We start from the raw sequence: 24,438 nt of genomic DNA on the forward strand, positions 1-24,438 counted from the left end.
TGTAAAAGGATTAAGTAATGTGAAGATAAGTATTTTTCCTTAAGTATTGTATTTATCTATTTATTGAAGTCTCTCTCTTATTTTATTTTCAATACATAGTATAAGAGCTATTTGCTTTGATCTTTTTTTTTGAGCATGTTCTTGCAGAAAAAGGGAGATTGATGTCAGATTCAGAGGGAGTCTGACACTTCTATAGTAAAGGAGTTTAGAAGATTGATGAATCAAAGGGAGTTTTGACTTCACATAAACTTTTGGTGTCACACGTGTGACTATATGATTTAATGGGCTTACACACAGGGTACATCATGAGGAAGTGACAAGTTCCAAATGATTAATTGTATCTGTAGAAGTTATTGAAAGGTGAAGATCTTTCAATAACTTAACCTTCTATTGTGATAAACATTTTTATGATGTCTCAAACAAATCATAATAGATTTTGTAAACTTGGATGGTGGATTAAGTTACTAGAACAAACCATGGGCATCTATTATGATGAACATCTTTTGATGTCTAGGAAGATCATGATAGATGAAATTAAGTTTTGTAATGTTCCCGTCCAGGTGGGAAATTAGCGTACCAAAATGTTGGCGTGTTGGTGTACTAAGGATGGTGTACTAGAAGGTAAGGTTGGCATACAATGGATGGAGGAGTATGACGGATGGAGGGAGGAATACAGAGGGAGGTAGTAGGGTGGATGGATGGAGGAGTACGGAGGGAGGTAGTATTGTGGATGAGGGGAGGAGTATGGAGAGAGGTAGTACAGTGGATGGAGGAGTACGAAAGGAGGTGATATAGTGGATAAAGGGGGGAGTACGAAGGTAGGTAGTAGATGGAGGGAGGATTAAAAAAGGAGGTAGTATGGTGGATGGAGGGAGGAGTAGAGAGGGACGTAGTACAGTGTATGGATGGAGGAGTATGGAGGGAGGTAGTAAGGTGGATGGATGGAGGAGTATGGAGGAGGTAGTGCAGTGGATGGAGGGAGGAGTATGGTAGATGGAAATGTTGTGCGATGCACAAAAGGGGGTGGTTGCAGGGAAATTGGAAAGAGAATACAAACTTATATGCAAATAATATTAGAACACCAAATTCATCAAATAAATGCCAAGCATGAATTGATATTCAATACAAATAACCTCCAATTAACACACAAAAACAAAGATGGTGCTCCGATTTGCCAGATTCGAGAAAAGTATTACAAGCGACAAAATAGGGCGAGGGTTGAATCCTGCCGAAACCTGAATAGCCAATTAGGGAAGATCTTCCACTTCCGAAATGACAAACAAATTGGAACTCCAAAAGGAATTCATAGAACAAAGAAATAATCCAAATCACAGACTAGCAACTTCCTACTTGTCGCACATAAATACCCCTTTGGACAAAACTCCCAAAGGTTTACAAAGTATGCTGACACGACAAACACCTATCGATAATCAATGAATATTGGGCCCCTTTATAAAATAATTAATGGTCCAAATAATATTGTTTATATTTTGGGTCCATTAATTATTTAATGTACTTCATTAAAATTAGGAACATTAGAAATCCTCGCCGCCCAAAGATTGCTTGTCCTCAAGCAATCCGCAAACTCCAAGATCTTAAACCATGTGTAGACGCGGGTAACTTTATCTACTGGAGACTCCATGGTTCTTCAAGATCACACGAGCGTGATTGAATTCAATTGCGAGGAGCAGACCACCACGAGGCCTTCCTTGGGCCACTCTGATATAAACAATGCTATGTCCAAAACCACTAGGATCCCATGGAAACCAATAATAAAACACAATGGGGCTACAATCCAAAACCTTGATGGGATCACACACACCAATCTGCTCTGGAGTCTCATCAATCGAGTGAATCTTGCCACTTCTATGAGGATGGTCTTGCATTAATACGCATCCCACTCCACCACTGTCACTGTACCCATATTTGTGGGTACTACCAGCATACTGGTGAAGAGTGACTCTAGCTTCTATTGCTCCATCAACATCTCCGTCAAATTTTTGGTGTGCTACATTTTCATGTCTGGAGTCACTAGGATCCCAAAGAAGCTAGTCATAAACTACATTATGTCGAGATCCACAATCTTCATGTAATCATCTACCTCCTTAGGAATCTTACAAACTGTGTAGATCCTATTGATTTTAATAGGACCTTTACATGGAGAGATTACAGTCATGCAAGACTTGGGCATAACTGAAGGATAAACTCCATATTCAACCAATTGTGGTTGCTCCTGCAAGGAGTCATTAGTAGCGTCTTCATGGAATTGAACAATTGTTGGTAGAGAATTTCCATCAAGTTGATCGACAAGTGTTGGTTTGATTAAATTAGAACACGGACCTCCTTCACCATTTTCGTAATCTTGAAGTTTTAGGTGCTCTCCACTTGTAGGCATAGCAACAGATTCTTGAAAATCCTCATGTGACTTCGTTTTCCACTTGTGCCTGTATGACTTCATCCTGTAGCCTTATCAATCTCTTGCTTCAGACCATTGTTGTAGAGTTTATTGTGCTGAGATGACGGATAATTCATCCGCTATTCTATACAATCCTTTAGAGATATGTCTCTCTCCCATCCACCAATCACCCAATCTTGCTTGACTTTCTTTAGCTTCTCAACCAACGTGGGAGTTAGGATTTCCTGCTGCTTCGACCTAGGAATTAATGTTGTCACAAAGGCCTTGTGCACATCAAGAGGTTGATTATTTCTTTCGCTCGATCGTGGAGCCTTTGTTGACTTCTTCTTAGCTCTCTCAATGCATCAACCAATCCATCACTCAGGTCCATGGTCTGAACTCAATACCCAACAGGCTGGCAAGATCACTAGCTCTGATACCACTGTAATGTTCCCATCCAAGTCGGTGGTTGGCGTACTAGAATTTTGGCGTGGTACTAAGGTTGGTGTACTAAGATTGGTGTATTGGAAGGTAAGGTTGGTGTACGGTGGATGGAGGGAGGAGTAATGAGGGAGGTAGTACGGTGGATGGATGGAGTAGTCAGGGAGGTAGTACGATGGATGGAGGGAGGAGTACAGAGGAAGGTAGTGTGGTGGATGGAGGGAGTACGGAGTGAGGTAGTATGGTGGATGGGGGAGTAGTACAGAGTGAGATAGTACAATTGATGGAGGGAGGAGTATGGAGTGAAGTAGTACGGTAGATGGAGGGAGGAGTATAGAGGAGGTAGTACAATGGATGGAGGGAGTATGGAGGAGGTAGTGTGGTGGATGGAGTAGGGTGGATGGAAATGTCGTACGATGCACAAAATGTAGAGGTTGTAGGGAGATTGGAAGGAGAATACAAACTTATATGCAAATAATATTAGAACACTAAATTCATCAAATAAATGCGAAACATGAATACATATTGAATACAAATAACCTCTAATCAATATGCACAAACAAAGATGGTGCTTTGATTTGTTAGATCAGAATAAAGTATTATAGGCGACAAAATATAGTGAGGGTTGATTCCCACCAAAACTAGAATAACCAAGTAGGGAAGATCTTACACTTCCAAAATGGTGAACAAAGTAGAACTCCAATAGGAATTTGCAGTACAAAGAAATAATCCCAATCGCATACTAACAACTTCCTACTTGCCGTACATAAATACCCCTTCGAACAAAACTCCCAAGGGTTTACAAAGTATGCCAATATGGCAAACACCTACCGATAATCAGTAAATATTGGGCCCCTTTATTATAAAAATTAAAGGTTCAAATAATACTGTTTAAATTTTGGGACCACTGATTATTTTAAGTACTTAATTGAAATTAGGAACATTACAAGTTCCTTAAACAGACCATGGCCATCATTATGATGGACATCTTTTGATGTCTAAGCAGATTATGATAGATGATATCTTGCATGTGGATTAAGTTTCTTAAACAAATCATGGCCATCTAATATGATGGACATCTTTTGATGTCTAAGAAGATCTTGATAGATGATATCTTGCATGGTGGATTAAGTTCCTGAAATAGACCATGGCCTTCTATTGTGATGGACATCTTATGATGTCTAGGCAGATCACAATAGAAGATTACTTGCACGGTGGATTAAGATCCTTAAATAGACCATGGCTGTTCATATGATAAGCATTGTGAGAATGCATATGCACATACCTTACAAACATTTTTGATATGTTATGCAAATTGATATTATGGAGGCAAATACTCATGATATCAAATGCGATATCAAAATGTTAAATATCTTTTGATCAAAGATATTCTAATATTACATTGAGGTAATATATGGTCATGTGTTTATCCTTTGTAGCTAAGAGGGAGCGTTAATGTTGTAGCTCCAATTGGATTGATTTGATCTAGCCTTGATCCCCTATGGTTATTGTTCAAACATTGTTGCATTTGATTAATCGTCAATTAGACACACACACAAAAATAGTTATTAATAATGTCTAATGATAATTAACTTGCAATAACATATATTGATTAATGTAGAGACATGTCTCTTCTACTTCTATTTATATACACTTGGATCTACATTTGAAAAACACATACCACAAAATGACAATAGCAATACATTTTGTAATAAACCCAAAAATCAAATCCTAATAAGAGATATGTACATAAATGTATATTATTAATAAATCATAATTAAAAGCATTTTTCTTTATATAATGAGATCCTAATAAGAGATAGGAACATATATATATATATATATTATAATGAATTATAGTTAAAAGCAATTTCTTTTATTATAAGTAATTCTTATAATAAATAAATAGGAAAATCATAAATTAAAGTTATTTTGCCCATTTCTTAACATAATTATCAAATCCATATATTATTGACCGAGACTCATATAATCAAACTATAACACTGATTGATAATAATCAACCGATGCATGCCAAAGGGTATAAACATTTATCAACGCAATGGTGTGCATATATTAAGGTAATCGATACCTATCAAAAGGCAAAAAAGGGAGGAGTAGATTCAACACAGAGAGCTAGGAGAGAACGAGGGCAAGTCTGAGTCAACAAACGTTATACTGCCAGACAACAGAACTCATCAACAATCGAAGGTAGCCATCTGCAGTTACGCTATCACCACGGGAGTGAGAGAAGGCATCAGACCCGAGCACATCCAATAGGAGAGATACATCAAGTAATACAAACACCATTAACGTGGATGGGAATATTGAAAGGCACCAGTTGTGACGAGATACGGGAGTAATGTCACCCAGATCACAGGCACAAAAGGAATTACGACCACCCTTATTGGGAGTGAAGAGTCAGATAGCGACAGGAAGAATTATTAACTCCAGTTAGTATGTGCCGCCATACCATATTACAGAGCAGGAAGAATCAACCATTTCTGAAGGAAGCCACCGCTTATAGTTGGTAAAGTGATCGGTTAATATCACCAGTGGAAAAGGAGGAATCCTAACTACACTGCTATAGTGGATAATAACATCCTCAACTCTCATCTGAATATATCAATGGTGTTGATGAAATCCCCATAAGAACATTAAATAATTGAAGAACCAGTCAATATTAGATCCTTAGAGGCACACAATCTTTCAACTTAGAGGTATGATGCATACTATAGTAAGAGGTAGAGCAACTTTGATAGAAGATTATTTTTACAATGCTGTTGAGAGACTAGAGGACATTCATAACCGAATGTTGAGATCCTGAATTGGATTGTAGAGAGGGGATTTATAGAGAATCCCTTAGGGACACAATATATATTGTAGTGGTCAAACATATGCACATGTCAGAGATAAGAGACTTGGTTAGAGGTGGGATCTCTACCAAGTATTGGTTACTAGAGATCCCAGGAGGCCTAAGGAAGATGCTCTTTTCTATGACAATCACCTAATCGAGACATAGTTCTCACCAAAGGGTTTGGTAATTTGAGAAAGGGCCCTTCTAAAGGATTAGGAAGGGTAGCTTGGGTAGAATTTAACTTAATATTTCTGTATAATTAATACTATAGCAGTGTTTATATATATAATCTTTTCAAGTTTATACTAACAAATAATTGTAGGTTACAACATTCTATGCAATCCGGAAGTGGGACATTGCACATGTCCAGTGATCCTAGGAAATAAACAGTGGTCACCCCCACTCATTGGATATTCGTACGGGTTATCCCTCTCCCATTGTACGACTTTCCCATACCATATGACAAGTTCCTATAGGCACCGTATGACCCTTTATATACATCACACAACATCAGTAATTTCTCTAATTTCTCCCTTGAACGGCATCCTTACCTTTGCTAGTTGGAAAACAATACTCCCATTCTACTTTTGGCATACTATAGCTATATAGTAACATATAATCAGTTCAGAGGCCAATAGCATTCACCCCTTGATAGGGTCGAAACATTACAAAGCAAAAGAACTTCTACACGCCCCAACATGCAATAACTCTCCTTTTTGGAATTGGTGCACACATGCATACCACTAAACTAGTGGAAGAGATTTGTGCTTGCCAGCCGAGTAGAGAAACCAAAGCTATAATGTTCTATTGGATTCACTTGGACACTTGTATAGTTGGAGGTGAGCCGCTCCTAAAGAAGCAAAGGTAGAAGAATACAAAAAGCATGGAAGATGAGGATAATTGTGAGGAAAGGAAATAGTAGAGCTTTTATCCTCAGACAATGAAAGTGGACAGTAGCTTGAATGGCATGAAGGTGATGATGAAAAAGTGTAGGAGGAACCGACCAAAAAGGTAGAAGCTAGAGAAGAGGAAGTGACCATGGCAAAATGGACTATAGGAATACTAGTTGAATGGGGATCAGAGAGATCTATAGTGCACTTTGAAGGTTGTATTTGCACTATCATAGCTGTCCCCTACATCCTATTTGGTTATGCCATATGAGACAAAATTTCATTTAGCACACATGGTAACACATACTGCACTATGTATATCTACAACATGCAAGATTCATTTGATGGCTCAATTTGTAGCCCTTATGGCTAGAGGTACTATACTAACACTTGAAGGAATGATTATTATAGCTAAGATGGGCCCATTTGCCAAGGTAGTTATATTGCTGGCACTTGAAAGTTTGGCTACTACATCCAAGATGGTCTGCCTATTGAGATAGTGTCACCTTTAGTGATAGTTATATGTAGGGGAGACCTCACATGGGAAAATGTTGCACATACACCGACCATAATGGATATAAACTAAGTGTGTGGAACATCAATGTTGGAGAGTGGTAGATGAGGTTGGATAGCTTTCTAGATAGATTCAAGATAGGTATTGATGAGATTCCACCACCCTCATCCATCTTTTTGATGGCTCAGTAAGCACAATGTGGGATTATGGGATAAGAGCTCCTCAGTGAGCAAGACTTGGCTATACTTATTGAGCTAGTGTAGGATGTGATTGAGATTGCTGAAGAGACTACTCATGAGGTGGTCACTTCCCTACATTAGACAATGGTGATAGAGTAGTCGAGCAAGGGAGGGGGCACACCATAACTACATTCGGGTCTCAAAGCGTAACCTATGGGATTCCCTAGAATCTATTTGGAGGTACTTGGCCAAGCTAGGAGTGGTTCCAGTAGCACAAGGGATAGATGATCTCACAAGACAAGTAGATACGGGACCAGTGGTAGTAGAAGCAAAGAAGCTCCTTTCTTTCATGATGATAGGTTGTGAGGTGTTTTTCAAGCACTTTACAAATCATGGGTAGCTTGTCACAAAGACCCCTGCGACGGTTGAGGCATGGTGTAGACCATGCATGCTACAGGGCCAAGTTGGCATGATGGGCACCCTACGCATATATTCCTTAGACTTCAAAGAGCTATCTGCTTCGGAAGGGAAGCTGAGGAAGGGCAAGCGAAGGCAGTGGGATGTCGCAGTTACTCGGGATAAGTTGATGGAACGTGATAGGCTTACTACCCCTTTGTGAGAATAATTAGATCAAGGAAATGTGGTCATTGAAGCAAAGGACACACAACTTGCAGAAGTGGAGGGATGGTAGGGAGTTATGACAAGAGAGGTTGAGAAGACAGAGAAAAATCTGATGGACGCTGTAAAATCAGTGAGGGCTGCATGTAAAAAATAGAAGATAGTAGAACAAGACCTGCAACTTCTTTGTCAGAAGTTTCCCAGCGTAATTGGGCCAGCATCCTCAACTGCTACAGGGACGTCCTTTCTTCCTACTTTCCAATAGATAGTGTTGTGATACATGAGTCCATTATTGTTCTGTTGTCTGGAAGACCAGTACTTTTTGGGTGGTTGAGGTTGGTGGCAATTTTACCAACTAGAATAAATCAGAATAAATTATTTTTTGTTAAGTAAATGGCAATGTAATGAATACGATTCTCAGTAGTTGTTGTTGGTTGCTGATGGTTGGCAATCTTAACCAACTATGGGTGCTTTTATATTTCAGGATTTTTCTAGGAACAAGGACAAGATTATTGTACAAACATTACTTTGGAAATAAAGCTATATCTTTCTGCCAGTTTTATGTGTTATATGTAATGTCTGAATTACTATGTTATATGTATTCTATTCATTTTCCTGTGACTCTAAGTATCAAAACACATACCCTGTAGAGAGTAAACAAACATCCATTGCTATTTTATTTTGGAATTGCTATATCTGACTCTTTTGGTAATGAGTGGTTAAATATGTTGACCTGTAATTAAATTTGAGAATTAATCATGGGTTCATTCATTTTAAGCATTTAGTTTTTGACTAACATGGACCCATGCAGGTGGATCTGCTGTTATCATATGCCGACGCTGATCCCCGATACATTGTTCGTGCAATGTCATTGAAATGTTTCAAAACACTTTCTGCCAAAGCAGTTGGATGCATATCTGGTAATGGTAAAGGTTTTAAAACCCTGCTTGCTATAGTCAAGGACATGAGCATACCGACAACACTACATTGCCTTGCTCTACAAATTCTAAGTAAGGTGGAATTTCTTTCTCTATTGAACTTGCCAAGTTGTTAAAAGAAAGTTTTCTTTTTTATGCAGAAGCAAACTTTATTTGTTTACTCTGCAGCTTTGCCATCACTATGTCACTTGTGTGGATGCTCATCAACTAATAGAATTGGTATCCATAACTGAGATTAGTTGCCTTCACCCTGATTGTTCCAAAAGACAGGCAGCAGTTTCCTTGTTAGCAGAGCTAACATGCAACATTGAAAAGTTACGGCCAAAGGTGTGGGATGAGATTTCCGCAAACCACTCAGGCACAGTTGTTGCAGAGGATCCTTGGAGGACAGCAGACAGGTACAGAAATGATTCTTCTCAGATAGACCTTCCAGTACGAGCAACTTTATTAGTTTTTGATCAAATTGCCATAGAATTTAACAATCAAATGGAAAGGGCATGCATTGTAGAAAATGTCAGTCACACTTCCCCTGTACTGAAGGAAAAATTGGCTATGGCTAGAGAAGATCTTTTTTTAGTCAACATAATTTTACGTTTGGTAGGAGAGTGCCCTACTGCAAGTCAGACAGTGATTGATTGTATCAAAGGCATAATTGAAGCCCTTGTGAAAAGAAAAACTATTGGCAAACCAGAGAACACAAATTCGTTTTTGGAAAAATTACAAAGCAGCATTAACACTGATGTGGAAATGCCTCAATGCATCGATGATGGCTATGAATTTAACGAACAAAATGCTCATGTTATAAAGCTCATGGGCACTTTTTGTTGTTGTCTTTTGTTGTGTCTTGATAAACTTGATGCAGAAGGAAGACTTGATTGGAGAGTTTATAGTAAAGTAAAGCAGCTTACCATATGCGTTTCACAGCTAGATTCTTCTAATTATCTTTTATGCTATTTAATCCCAGCGCTATTGAAGTCATGCCAAGCTCATAAATTTGCACTGGTAGATGAAACAAGGTTCATGAATGACTCTGACACTACAAATGACAAAATAAAGACAATGGAAACAGATCTCTGTGTTTTTCAAGATTTTCACTGGTCCCAAGATGAGAAGTTAACTTTGAATGTTGCAAGTCAAATGATTAATAAGAGGAGTATATGGAGAGCTTACAAAATTGGGATGCATGCTGCCTGTCATGGTGCTTGGCTTGCAGCAAGTTCTATATTTCAACTTCTGGTAGAAAGAGTGCAATCAGAAGCCTGCTATTGCTGGTTGAAATCGCTGACAATGTTGGCGAAGGCTGAAAATAGAATATATGCTGTGTTGATTTCATCACATGAGCTCCAGATGTTAACAGGAGCTGAAAAGCCGGATAGAAGTGTCATTGAAAATCAGTCTCCTGCTTCTCATGATTCTGATTTGTTAAGTGAATTTGTTAATGTGATGCCTGAAGCTCTTAACTTGAACATGACTGCCATACATAGCATGTCAGCTGCTGTTAATCTAGATAGAACGTTTGAATTTCAGAGGTGGTTTCTGAATCTCAGAGGAAAACTAATGAAAAATGTTGCAGACTTGCTCGGATTGTTAAGTAGATATTCACATATGATGAAAACTAGAATTATTCAAGAAAACACATATTCTAACATGGAGGAAGGTCTCTGTAGTTATCAGAAACAGAATATGCAAAGAATTAAGTCATTGAAGGCCATGTTAATCAAAGTTTCTTCTAAATTAACAAGGTTGGCTAGGGAATTTGATCTTCTTAATACGTCGTTCATTGATATTGATTTAAAAAGTTTCCAGTGCATCTCAAGCTTTGCCCTTAGTTGCTCTTTACTGTCCTTTTGCACTCTCTTTGTCCTCCATTTTCCAAAAGTATCTATTGGTGATCACAAGACAAATGTAAGTTCAAATCACATCAATAAGCAGTTATATGTAGCAGTTGTTCAGGATCTAGCTCAGCGTGTACGGCAGATGGATGCTACAATCTGGGAAGAACTTTTAGTGTTCTCCAGTGACATTGGAGATGAAAACACATGTTCAGTGGTGATGACATGTATGTCTAGTTCTGGATATCAAGATAAAGCCATCATAAGGCTGTGTAAGCTGACAATATCTGGAATATTGGATATACAGGAGCAAGCAAAAAGGATAAAGCATGAAACTGAATTCTACAAAATATGCCAAAATGGACTGAAGCTGGTAGCAGATGTGGTTCTAAAGTGGCTGCACTTTCCTTCACAGATTCCTAAATATTTCTTTCAAACAAGGTCAGCACCTTCATTTTCTTGAACCATTTCTTTTCCTTCATGATATGATAGTACTTGGGAAAGAGCTTAATAATTTCTTCTTGACATAAGGGGCTGGCTGTGTTAGATTTCTTTCATATTATATGGTTCCCGTAGACTACCTTTTTGAGGGTTAAGCCTTATCTTATTGGGTTTTATTGCTTCAAGTTGTAGTATATTAAACTTATTTTTTATTATTTGAGTTCATTTAAGCACTTCTGGTTAGCAATTGTAGTGTGCTGTACATTTGGGCGCAAATAAAATTTCTTGGCCATTTGCAAACATCATTGTGACTTGTTTCTTTTTCTTTAACACTAGCCAGAAATTTAAAAATGGTGAAATTACTTCCAAATCAGAGGAGAGAATTTGCTTTTGGGAGTATCCTGTTTTGTTTCTTTTATATCTCAATTCTTTAGTTTGACTTCATGATTGATGTTCATAGAGTATTGCATATTTGAAAAATTCTAAAGTTTGTGTCATTTTCTCATAATAAAAAAATATTGAAACTCTGCAGATCAATTCTTTTGGTTTTTATTATTCAAAATAGAATAAAAATTCTTGCAGATACTCAAGCAAACATTCAGCATTATGCATACTTGTTTGCAGCACCTGCACGTATCAATACTGAATTGGAAGCAATGTATTTGGCAGTATTTTAAACAATTTCCATCTTTAATCTGTTGAATATTATCTGGTTTTGATCTTATGAATTAGTCTATCCACCCTGCAAAAAGTGGATTTATTAATTCCCTTAGGGATCCCAAATTCAGAAATGCATGGGGTGATGTAAAGACACTGGCCTTATGCTCTTCTCTTTATGACATTGGAAAACTGCCAAACAGACTTGGACTGTTCCAAAATCAATGATCTCCACATTCTTTTTTCTCAGAACTAAGAATCATATCCTTCATTCTGGAATGTTTCTCTCCAGAAACTGAACAGGTTTGTAGATCCATGGAAGTGGCCAAAGTACACAAGAAAACATTGATTTTATTTAATTTCAGATGCTGTCCTCTTAGTCACCTTTCTGGGTCAAAGCCTTTGATCCTTCTCGTTTCACCTTCAGAAGAGAGTTAAATCACCCTCACTGTACACAATTTGGATTTTGTATGTTGGTGTTTCTGCGAGTTTCTGGGATGTGGGAACATGATTTTGGGGATGTCAATTATTCGCTTTTCTGGGGTATGGTGACTGATTTTAAATAATAAATACAATCTACTGAATTTGCAATGACAATCTTCACTCGTTAGCCTTTTAGGGGACTTCAACATTTTTTTCCTATGGTAGTGCTAGTAGTCCTTTTAAACTTTTAGTAGAGTAACCCAAGGACATGTCTCCCCCCAAAAAGCCCCAAGTCTCGGAGTTAGGGACACACTGGGGGCGAAGGGATGCCATTCCGATGTCTCCAATGGTGGCACCAAATGGCCACCATCCCTTGGGAGATGGGGAGACATCCCTGTTGGGTGGATATTTTGCAATTTATAGTTTGTATGAATTCCATTGCAAAATTGGATTACCAGCCATAACATGTGAGACATAGTCTGTCCTACCTTAAAAGGAAGGCTCCCCTTTCTCAATGCTTATTGGATCAACTCAAGGTAAGCAAGAAGTTTAGAGATACCTATAAGAGTGTTACCAATATTCTTTCCTCTTGCTTCAGGAAAAACTCTAGTTACTCATGGAGCAGGTAATGGGCAAGATGGATTTCTTTATACACTTCTTTCTAAAGGTTGGAAATAGTGATACCGGTTAACTTGCACCAACTCACAGACTGATTGAAAGTGTACCAGCTTAGATCTATGTCTAATTTTTCTACACTATAAGTAATTATGAAGCTCACAGACTCCTATGCAATTCTTCAAAGGTAAATCTCTACTATTGGGGTGCATAGACTTCCAGAGGTAGATGATTTCTACACTACAATCCTATAAGTTTTTTTTACAGTTCACAGACATTAATGTAACTTAATTCTAAAAAATTGCATGAATATAAAATAGTAATAGTCACAACTTCTAGTTTATACCACCACAATTGCTTCTAGTAAACAAGTTCAAACTCAATTGCTTCTTTATATTACCTTTCTTTGAAATTCACTACAAAATCAGAGTTGTGCTTGCACAAGCTTGGCAAAGCTTTCTTGCAAATAAAAAAATGACATTTACAATGGAAGACACTCCTTTATATGGGCAAAGGAGCTAGAGAAAAGAGGAGAAAAAAATGGGAAAAACTCAATCACCTTCACTAAGTCAAACTAAGAAAGAAGATTTATTGGATTACATGATTGATTGTTCGTGTAATCAAATTATGTGCACATGGATTACATGCAAGCTACCTTCTGAAAATACAAAGCTGAAAAGCACTCGAAGAAAATGTTGAAACTGTTGATTCTGAATGAATCAATCATGTAGATTATCATCAAAGACCTTGTACATGCTAATGCAATCCTAGATGGTCTCTGAATCGAGAGTTCCTGTATTTCGTGCCGTTGCATTCTATTTGATGAATTGTCAATGGTCATTTGAAAATTTGATGTAGTCAAGCTTTTCTCATTCCATAGTTATTGAGAATTTTCCTTTGTCACATTTGAGTATTTAATATTTTTTGGCACTTTGAACACCTTCTCAATGATGTATGGATGTAAACTTAGAACAACTTTCCCATGAACATCTTTAATTGACTTTTTTATTTATTTTTATTTTTTTAATCAAAGTGCTTGCTGCATTCTCATGCAAACTTAGGTTCTAGGGCATCCATTGGGAAAGTGGAGACCAAATGAACATTGCTTCTTTTAATTCAAAGCAATTGTCTTTGCCTTTGGAAGGTGAAGATTCTTTTGACATATCTTGACTTGAAAAGTTTGCTGCAACATGAAAATCCAATGGGATTGAATCCATGAGGGGTTTAAGATTTGGACAATGATGACAAATCCATGGAGGATAAATGTTCTGAGTATGATTTAGATGCACTCAGAACACTAAGGTAGCATAGAAATGGTACAAACAGCTTGTATTTTGGGCCAAAATGGCCAAAATCGGGTTTTAGGAAGTAGATCACATGTAGGGAAGATAGGGTTTTTGTTTTGAATGGTTAAGAATGCAAGTTGGAAGCATATGGGTATGTGTAGGATGAGAGTGATAGGGATTTTGTTTTGAATGGTTAATAATGCAAGTTGGAAGCATATGGGTATGTGTAGGATGAGAGTTTTTATGTTTAAAAATTTGAGTTTTTACCAAAATCGGGTTTTGGAGATGCAATTACATGTGGTAAAAAACTCATCACTTTTACTTGGTGTAAATGTGTAATCGGGGTTTGGAAGTGTGATTACATATTTCGGAATGTGAAGTTTGAGTGAAATTGGAGATGGATAGAATATGGAAGATGAAAGCATGAAGGATACTTGATTTGCTTGAGGGAAGATTTCCAACTTTTCTTCATAAACAAACCAAAAAACAACAAAAACAAAAAACAAAGTATATACAAAAAACAAAAACGAAAAGAAGAATATGCCTCTTGCTTTTACTCAATTGGATAGGTTTCAACACTTCAACCTTGCGTTTGAAGTCATTTTTGATTTGAAAAACCTTTTGCATTTGCAAGAAATAAGAGTTTTAACCTTATTAAAAATATAGGAAAAAAACTAGGGCTGCATTCAAACAAATGGATGATAAAGAGAAAATGAATGCAACAAATAAGCAACAATGATCAAGAAATGCAAGCAAAACCGTAATCTTACATTTCCTTGGAGAATAAAAGTAAAAATTTGGAGGAAGAAGAAGTTGGAATGAACTCGTTCTCTCCAAAATTGGGTTTCACTAGTGTATTTGCACATAAAGATCAAATGCTCTGAAAAATTCAAACCTTAGCTCCAAATCGTTGTTTGTAGATGCAAATGCATGTGCAAGATGATGCAAATGATGTTGCAAATGCATTCCTAAGTGCAACTTGTAGTTCTCCAAATGATTTTTATGTTTGAAAATGCCTTCCCAAGAGCAAGTCATGGTTTACAACTTGCATTACATGTGCATGAAATGATGCAAAGACTTGTTGCAAATGTCTTTCCCTTTAGGCACTTTGGCAAAATGTGCTTTGAGTGCCGTATTACATGCAATGTTTTTGCATGAAATGAGCAGATCGTGTTTTGCAAGTCCTAATGCATGTACACAATATACATTACAAGTGCATGCATTCCAAGTCTAAGCCAAAATTGGGGTCGGTCAAATGTTTTTCATATTTAAAAATTTGCAATGGCAAGCTAAAATTGGGGTTTAGAGGGCCAAATACATGCAATGGTTTTCTCTAAAAGCCTAGATCGAGGTTTGAGGGAGACATTACATGTATTGGAGAAAACTCGTGGCCTCAAAATGCGGTTTGGGACACCCTTTACTTGTGCATTTTTTCCTTAGAATGGTAAATCGTGGTTTGGGAAGACCATTACATGTGTTGGAGAAGACTTGATTATGCATCTTTTATCTTTTAAGACTTAAATCAGGGTTTGGAAACTCAAACCCATATTTAAAAATATGTAATGCAAATGCCTAGGTTCCAATGTTCAAGCATAAATTGTGGTTTAGAGAAGTCATCACATGTTTAAAATAACCTCTCTAAGCCAAAAAGTGGTTTACAAATGCATTTACACGTAATGCATATGCATGCATTTTGCTCAAATCTTCATCCCTTTGCCAAATTGTGGTTGGGAGAAGGCATTACAGGACAAAATGTAGGACAACAATCCCTACATCTCTTGAGGGGATAGGGGGAGGGCGATATGCCCCTCAACCCCTCTAGGGGACAATTGGACATCTCCCATCTCCATGTAAAGAAAAAGTAAATGTGAAAAAAAGAACAAAACTTTTTTACTCAATCCTAGTCGTCATGTTTTAACCCTAGGCATGTGGGGCCCATAAAATGTGTTTTATTGCTTGCATTCATTCCGTGGCTTCATTTGCATTCATTTTGGGTTTGTTATTGTTTGCAATAGTAGTATTAAGAAGAGTGAAGAGTTGAGAAAAGAGTGCTTGTGAGGGTGAAGAGTGATTGCAAGGTAAAGAGGAGTGACAAGGAGGAAGAAGAAGAGGAGAAGAATGAATGAATGAATGCTTTTTAATGATGTCCACGAGACCAGAGCAGTCTAAGGGATCGAAGATCAGCCGCACTAAGATAATTTCCAAATTCCTTTCCATTTCTAATATTTTGATATGCATCTTAACCAAAAAACTAGAAGATTCTTCACTTTGTTGAACTGATTTTCAAGCAAAAAGTAGGGTTTCTCACGGATTTTCCATTATTTGTAGTTTTATAATTGTTATTTCTTTTTGTTATAATTTATTTTCTATGTTCCCTCAAGTTTCTAGTACGGGGATGGCGGGGGTTGATGGGATGGGTTTCCAGAACGGCAAATTTTTTTGGTGATTTTAGGGACATGGGGGATGGGAAACGGGGATGACTATATATATAGGGGAATTTTAAAATGTACATTGAAATTTTCAAATACACATGTTATTCATATGAAACTAAGCACAAAGCATGTCATTTAAACATTATAGAACCATAACATAGAACATTTGAATACCATCTAGGAAATAATATCCAATTTTAGTACCCAATTGTCAAAATGCATATCAATATCAGTGAACATTGAACAATGAACATTAACAATTGTCAATATCATAATGTCATAATGATAAGCATGATAAATCTGAAAATCAAAATCAAAATATGCCCAAAGCTATAGGCCCAAAGGGTAGAGGGTTGCCATAAAGTAATAAGTATCAATGTATCATAATCATGTTCATGTTCAACATAAAAAACAAAACGTAGAAAAATGAAGCAGATTGTTGCTTCTATTCTGCCTCTATTGCCATGGCTTCAAAATCATAGTCCTCACTATCATCCTCCACAGGAAGCATAGTCTCATCTAATGGAACTCCCACCAATCCTGGTGCTATGCCATCCTCATCTATCTGGGCCACATCCTCAAGCTCAACATCCCATCGCAAAGTTGGTGTCTGCCTATACTCTGGAGTCTGATGATTGGCAAGTCTATTCCTCTTGATAGAGTGGATATATGATTATGTGGACCAATTCCTCTTTGTAGCTAAGGAACTAGCAACCTGTGCAAGGAAGCAATTGGCAAGTATTTTTAACTTAGGTGTATTTCTCCCATGCCAGGTCCACCATCCAATAGGATCTCTCTATGCCAAAACAACTCTATCCAACCTTGCTTGTGGCTTACCCAAGTTTGGGCCACGAAGGTTGGTGAAGTCAAGGAACTGTACACGAAGAGTAGAGTCATCTTGAGCTGAATACATCTTATTAATTGCTCTTGTGAAGCCATCCAAAACCTCAGGATCATCACATGGGAGGCCCCTTCCACCCAACTATGCATACCATTTGGGATTTAGAGCAAAGGCTGTCATATGAAGTAGGGTCTTCATCATGTTCCACCTCCGCATCACAATAGGCCTAATATGCTCTTCATAAAACCCCAATGTAGGATCCTTTGCTGCAACAATTCTCTTCATCTTTCCCAATATGTTGTCAATAGTCTCATAGATCTCTCCCAAACTAGGAGCGTCAGTATCAACATATCTAATGACATCTACAATGGGTGCTATCAAAGAGCAAATATATCTGCAAGATGCAAACAAAAATAAAAATTAGAATTAGAATTTTAAGAATTTTAAGACTATTAGTAGGAAAATCAGCAAGCAAAAGACTAATAGTAAATTTAAAAATCAGCTACTTCATTGTGGACCACCAACTCTCATCAAGGATCCTTTGCCTCACCGCTTTTCCTTCAGAGGACTTAGAATTAGACTATCGTCCCCACTCTAGATTCACCACCATCAATTGAAGGGCCTCATACACCTCAATCATCCTCTCCATCAAGATGAAATATGTGCAATACTTATAGCAACAATTATAAATTAAAATATTAATAAATTAAAAATTTAAACTTAAACATCAATGATTAAAATTTAAAACAAAAAGCATCACATGTAAGTAAACTTATAAATAATTTTTTAAATAACTTAAAGCAAACTAAAAGTAAACTATAATTAAAATTGACATACCTTGTCTTGGTTGGTTTGAGGAACTCCTTCTTAGAGGACTTGAATGGAGCAAGTGAAGTGTGGTGGTTGCAAATAAACATTTGCACATCTTTAGCATCTAGCATTGCCTGTTTCACCCATTCAATCTTCCTTATGTCCTTCAATGCGTTGTTTAAGAAATGAACACAACAAGGAGTCCAAAAGATGTGCCTATAAGCACCCTCTATCATCAAACTAGCTAATTTGCACACAGGTGCAGAATCTGTGATAACTTGTACAACACTAGATGACCCAATCTCCTCTATGACATCTCTCAAAATGGTGAATTGGAATTCTACATCCTTCTTCTTTCCCGAGCAATCTACGGCTTTCAAAAAATAAGAGCCAGTAGGGGATGTGACAATGATATTGATGAGTGGTCGATGTCTAATATTTGTCCACTCATCCATCACAATAAAGCAGCTCGTCCTAACCCAAGTGCGTTTCATATCCTCAAATAACAAAGCAACCTTTGAGTACTCTTCATCTAGGATGGTTGTTCGTAGCTTATGCTCACCAGGGGGTACAAATGAGGAATTCATGCTCCAAATATCTTTCACCATTTGTTTATAATAAGTGGAACGGGCTGCATTATATGGGATACTATTAGCAACAAAGAATCTACCAATGGATGCCTCACACTTTTCCTTTGCCTGCACATTAAACATACTTTCCATTGAGCCCTTCTCACCACTACTCATCTTTCTCTTCCCTCTAGACTCAGTTGGGCTGCCATTAGTACCAACAGCGGATGACATATGGCTAGATGATTGTGAAGAAATAGATGGTGATGTCACTGTCAAATTTTACCCCTCCATTTCAGCTTCTAAGTGCAATCTTTGGCATGAAAGACCTAAAAAGTGTGACTTCACTCTTGTATAGCTACCCCTAGAATCATCAAGACAAGCATGGCAATCCCACACCCTAGTCCCTCTCGAATTCTTTTTATCTTTTGGCTGAGGTGTGACATATTGGAGAAGAGGTTTATTGAAAGGACCCTTTGCAAAATTCTTCATAATGGTGGAAGGGCATTTAAACAAATTAGCTTTAGGATCAAGTTTTTTTCCTAGTCTCACTACTAGCAACATCAACCCTAACTACATTTTCTTCTTCACTACTACTACTTGTACTCCCACTGCTACTCATTGTGCGTTGTTTTGACTCTTGAGGTTTAAATTTGCAATAGATATATCAGCTGAAACAATAAAAAAATAATAAGAAAATCAGACTTTTCAAGCTGCAAATCTATTAAAAAAATGATAGATGGAAGCATAAAGAGTTTCATACTTACTTGGTGCACACAAATGAGGAAACACCTAAAATGTGTTGAGTTTAAACCTTTTAGGGGCTTTGGAAGGGTGTGGCCCACCTGGTCGACCAACTTGGAGGCTATAAAATATTTTTTTAATATTAACTTTGATTATTTTTATGCAAACAAAAAAGGGGGACGGCCGGCCGTACCCGGTACGGTCAGGGGACGGGTAGATGTCCCCTTTTCGTATTGAGTATAGCTGGCCGTCCCCCCTTTTCCCCCTGGCATCCCCAAGTTTTAGAAAGTTTCCTGCATATTTTGGGTTTTGGGGACGGTTGGGGGACGTCCCATACTCATCCCCCTATTCTCGGGATGTCCTCGTCCCCGAAACATTGGGTTTTAGGCCGGGTACACGTCCCCGGGGAACATAGTTTATTTGAATTTCATTTGTAAATTGAAGTAGATTCTTGTTGTTTTAATTATAATTTCTTCTTGTTTAAATTTTGAGTTAAAATTTTGCTATTTTAAAGAAGGGCACATGCTGAGACCATGTACTTTTTGTTTCATTTGGTGAATGTCGTGCCAAAATGAGCTCCCACAATCATGCAATAAGTGGTAGTGATGATGAGATGGAATTGGAAACTCATTCTCATAGTAGCCAAGAATATGAACCTGAGGTTGAGCATGATGATGAGTCTCTCAATGGGGGGGATGAGCAAACTAAATCTCAATCCATAGATAACTAGCCACCTTCTCCACCATCTACTAATTGCCCCTCCAAACTTTAGTGGGCCAGAGGTAAATATGTTACTAAATACCTCTTACACTGTTTACAGCGAGGATAGTTGCTCCAACACAAGTAGGTGGTGGCAGAAGGAAGTGGAAATGCAACATATGCGGTACAAAATGGTTTGGTAGCATTACTAGAGTGGACTCTTCCTGTTTTTTAGAGGAAAAGGCATGGTAGTATTTGAGTTTTTTAGTTGCAGTAAAAACTTGCATTATAGAATTGAATTCAATAAGCTTTTGGGCATTCAAAATGACTTGGGGTTGAAGTGCCTACTACCTTATCTGGTAGGCAACAAATTTAGTCTATTCAGGAGTCACATTAGTAGCAATTATAGGGGCAGTCACGTATTCCTACTTCTAGACGGCAGCTGAGAGAATCATCATTTACAGTGGCAGCCTCGAGACCTTCTTTCACACTTAGTGCTGTGGCTGAATTACAACTAAGCAAAGGAAAACAAAAGGTGACAACTGAAAGTAAACCCATAGAAGATTTATTTAATGCACACATTAAGGAGGAGATAGAGGAATCTATTTATAGATTCATTTTTCCAATGGCTTACCATGTCATATAGCTCGATCTCCTTATTATAAAGAGATGCTGCAACAGGTTGCGAAGGGGGGAGGGCCATCATTTGTGCCACTAGGTGAGCAAAAATTGAGGACTGCAATCTTGGATAATGAGTATGCCAAGATTGGTCAAATGGAGACCATGAGGGCAATTTACGAGGACTCAAGATGCAATATTATCATGGATGGTTGGATGGACATTAGGAACTGTCCACTGATTAATATCATAGTTACATGCTCAGAAGACACTCTTTCTCAGGGCGGTTGATTGTATAAGGCATCGAAAGGATGTTGATTTCTAGTTCAACATCCTTTAGACAATTATAGAGGAGATTGGCCCACAAAATGTGTCCCAAGTGGCGGCTGATGTGACACTTGTGAGTAGAGTGATAGGAGGCTTGTTGAGGTAGCGTATAGACATATTTGGTGGACTCCATGTTGTGAGTATTCCTTTAATAATGCACTCAAGGACATAGGGAAGATTGACTCAATTGAGGGAGTGGTCAATGATGCTAAAGATGTGCAAATGTATATTTGCATCCACCACACTTCACATGTACTCTTAAGACCAAATATGCATCCTACTTCATTTTTTGGGAGAGAATGCTTGAGTTGCAAGAGCCATTGCAACTCATGGTTAAGGCGAATAAGTGGAATAGGTGGGATGGGTCCACGACAAAGCCAGGGAAGAGGGTAAAAGGAGAGAGTGAAGAGTGATGTATTTTGGAGTAATGGGCAATACATAGTCTCTATCATCATTCTAGTTTTCCAAGTCATCAAATACAAGGATGACGATGTGCCTAGTCTTGGAGAGGTGTATGAGTGCATTGATTCTATGCTTGGCCAGATGAGGGCAGTTATACGAGAGAGGGATCCCAGTTCAACATTCTACTACAAGTACATCAAATCTATTATTCAACATAGATGGGACAGCCTAAACACTTCCCTACATATGGTAACTAATGTATTAAATGCAAAGTAGTACATGCCAAGGCTTGGAAGAGTCACACAAATTCAAGATGATGACATGATTCATATCGCGCTACTTATTTTAATCATCTTTATGTCTTATACTGTTATGTGTTTGATACTTGAACCTTTTCATAAGTAGCATCTTCTATTTGCTAATAATTTGAATTTTGGAAGTTTTAATTTCTAGGTGAAGGAAGAGCTTTTTTAGTGCATTGATAGGATGTTTGAGTCAGAGACTGCTAGGAAGGTTCACCTTGAGCGGACCAAATTCACTACTCTTAGGGATTAGAGGGCTGCACAAAGGCAGACCTAAAAACTATGGTGCAAGAGGATCCAATATTTTGGTGTACTTGTCATGGACTGAAATCATTAAGTACCACATTAGCTATTCGTTTGTTGTCTCAAGTATGTAGTTCCTCAAATTTAGAACCTATTTAATAATAATATGTATTCGAGAAGTGTTTTAAGATTTTATTTTTTAATTTTAACTTTAGGGGAACTTAAGAGTTTACTTTTCAACTTATCTCACACTAGTCATTTGATTGCTGTGTCAGGTATCTAGTTCTTTAGCTTCTTAGAGGAATTGGTTTACATATAGCTTTATTCAGTCTAATAAGAGGATTAACCTTACCTCTCTAAGAGAAGAGAAACTAGTGGTTGAACATAGTGTCTTGCGTAGAAATTGTCATAGGAAATGTGTGTACAAGGACAGCCCTACAACACGATGAGATGCATAGGCAGAGGAACCGTCACAAATTGATGACGAGGAGGATAATAGAAACGCAAGGTTGGTTTGTGTTCCTTTTCTAGCTCTTAACTTTGGAGAGTTTGATAATTTTGATGACGACAAGCTTGCTGCCCTTCTAAGGGATGATAAGAAGCCTCCTTCACTACATTTTAGTCCTTTGCCCTTGGGATTTTGATTTTGATATATGAACACTGAACATTGAATATCGTATTGAGTTGACATTATGTTGCACTTGCTCAATGTAATCATCTTTATGATAATTGATGAGATACTCCTATTTTTGAAAATTTGATATCTATGACTATTATTATTTGGCTTTGCTGATTCAAGTATTTAAAATTCTAATATTATAGTTCAATGTACAATCACAATGCAATGTTCAAGTATTCAAATTTTAGAAATTTGGTATTTTTAATTTTATATCTTTATGTTTTATATTGTCAATGCTATACATCTTTTCATAACTAGCATATAGTATATAATATATACACACCCCTCTCATCCCCCATTGCCGTCCCACCACCATCCCCAAATTATGGCCCCTCTGTCCCCCCCGACTTGAAAACTTGTCCACTCGTCTTGACTTTCTGCCCATTCCCCAAGGCGGTGTAACTATGATTTTAAGGCACCAAATATAGGGATCCATTGTTGAAAAATGGTATATTTCCTTGAAGTGCCTAAGTTCCTAGGAAATATGAGATCTCACAAGGCTCCTCGAGGATATATCTCCATGAACGATGAACAATTTCTCTGCAGCTTGGGAGTTGAACTGTTTTTCTTGATCAGAGTGCCTTTTCTACCTTAAATTTCCATTTCCATTTTTGATGGACTTTGACCTTGCATGGCTGCAAAGGCAAACTAGGAAAGACTGAAAGTTTCAACTGGAGGCAAGTGTGTTACTAAGAACAAAGTTGGGGAGTCATTGTAATACCTCTCACATTTACTTAAACAATTAACATAATATATTTAGATAGATATGTCATTGGATAATAAATGTAGAATGACTTGAATTAGTAAAATTACTTAAATAAATTACATATGTTTCGTTGGTTGAAGTGAGGTTGCCTCAATCGATTGAATTTGATTCGTAAAGATTATATTGAAGATGTACTTGTTTGCAGTGTACAAGTTTTTAAAATGATTGGAGTTATCTGTACAGTGAGTGTAGCAAATGGAAATGTATGATTTGTATATATGAGTCAGTTTGCGAATGACAGAAAATATGTGATGTTATTCACTGACGCCAACTAGTAATGAATTGTATCTGATATATTGAACACATACAATTTGGTACACGAGAGAGAGAGATCACAAATATATGCAATTAATCTCCGAATAGTAATTATATTTGCAAACAAAGATGGTGCTCCAATTTGCCAGATCCGAGTAAAGTGATACAGAGGACGGAATAGGGTGAGGGTTGAAGCCCATTGAAACCTAAATAGCAAGTAGGGAAGATCTCTCACTTCCAAAATAACAAACAACAAAGAACTCCAACAGGGATTCGCTGTACAAATAAAATAATCCAAAACGCATGACAACTACTACCTATATATTGTCCTTAAATACATTCGGAGGAACTCTCGAGGGTTTACAAAGACAGTCGACACCACCACCTACGAAAACAATTAAAATAAAAATTGGTCCGAGATATACTAAATCAATTGGCCCATAAACAATGCTTTGATTATTTATTTATTTTATGATGAGAACATATGGTCCTCTCGTCCCAAAATTTGCTTGTCCTCAAGCAAATGCAATGCCGGATGCTAAAGAATGCGTTCACCTTCCCAAGTTGCGTTGTCTAGCGGGAAGTGTTTCCAGCGTACCTTGTATTCCCTTAGGGTACGGTTCCGTAGAGTCTTCTCTCGTACATCAATGATCTCGGTCAATTCTAACA

At 37.6% G+C, this 24,438-nt stretch overlaps 1 protein-coding gene across 3 annotated transcripts in view; it reads left to right on the plus strand.

Annotated features, from left to right (window-relative positions):
- The window catches only part of EMB1895 (ARM repeat superfamily protein), a 234,797-nt gene that overhangs the window by 155,905 nt on the left and 54,454 nt on the right, over positions 1-24,438 (plus strand). For all 3 annotated transcript variants that reach the window (XM_089801186.1, XM_089801187.1, XM_089801184.1), the window contains exons 5-6: positions 8,702-8,905; positions 8,997-11,101. In XM_089801186.1, the coding sequence (XP_089657312.1) occupies positions 8,702-8,905; positions 8,997-11,101 (2,309 nt within the window). The remainder of the gene's footprint in view (positions 1-8,701; positions 8,906-8,996; positions 11,102-24,438) is intronic.

This window comes from Cupressus sempervirens, chromosome 9 (genome assembly GCF_028749045.1).
Source record: "Cupressus sempervirens isolate cs-2001-9-10 chromosome 9, ASM2874904v1, whole genome shotgun sequence".
NCBI lineage: Eukaryota > Viridiplantae > Streptophyta > Pinopsida > Cupressales > Cupressaceae > Cupressus > Cupressus sempervirens.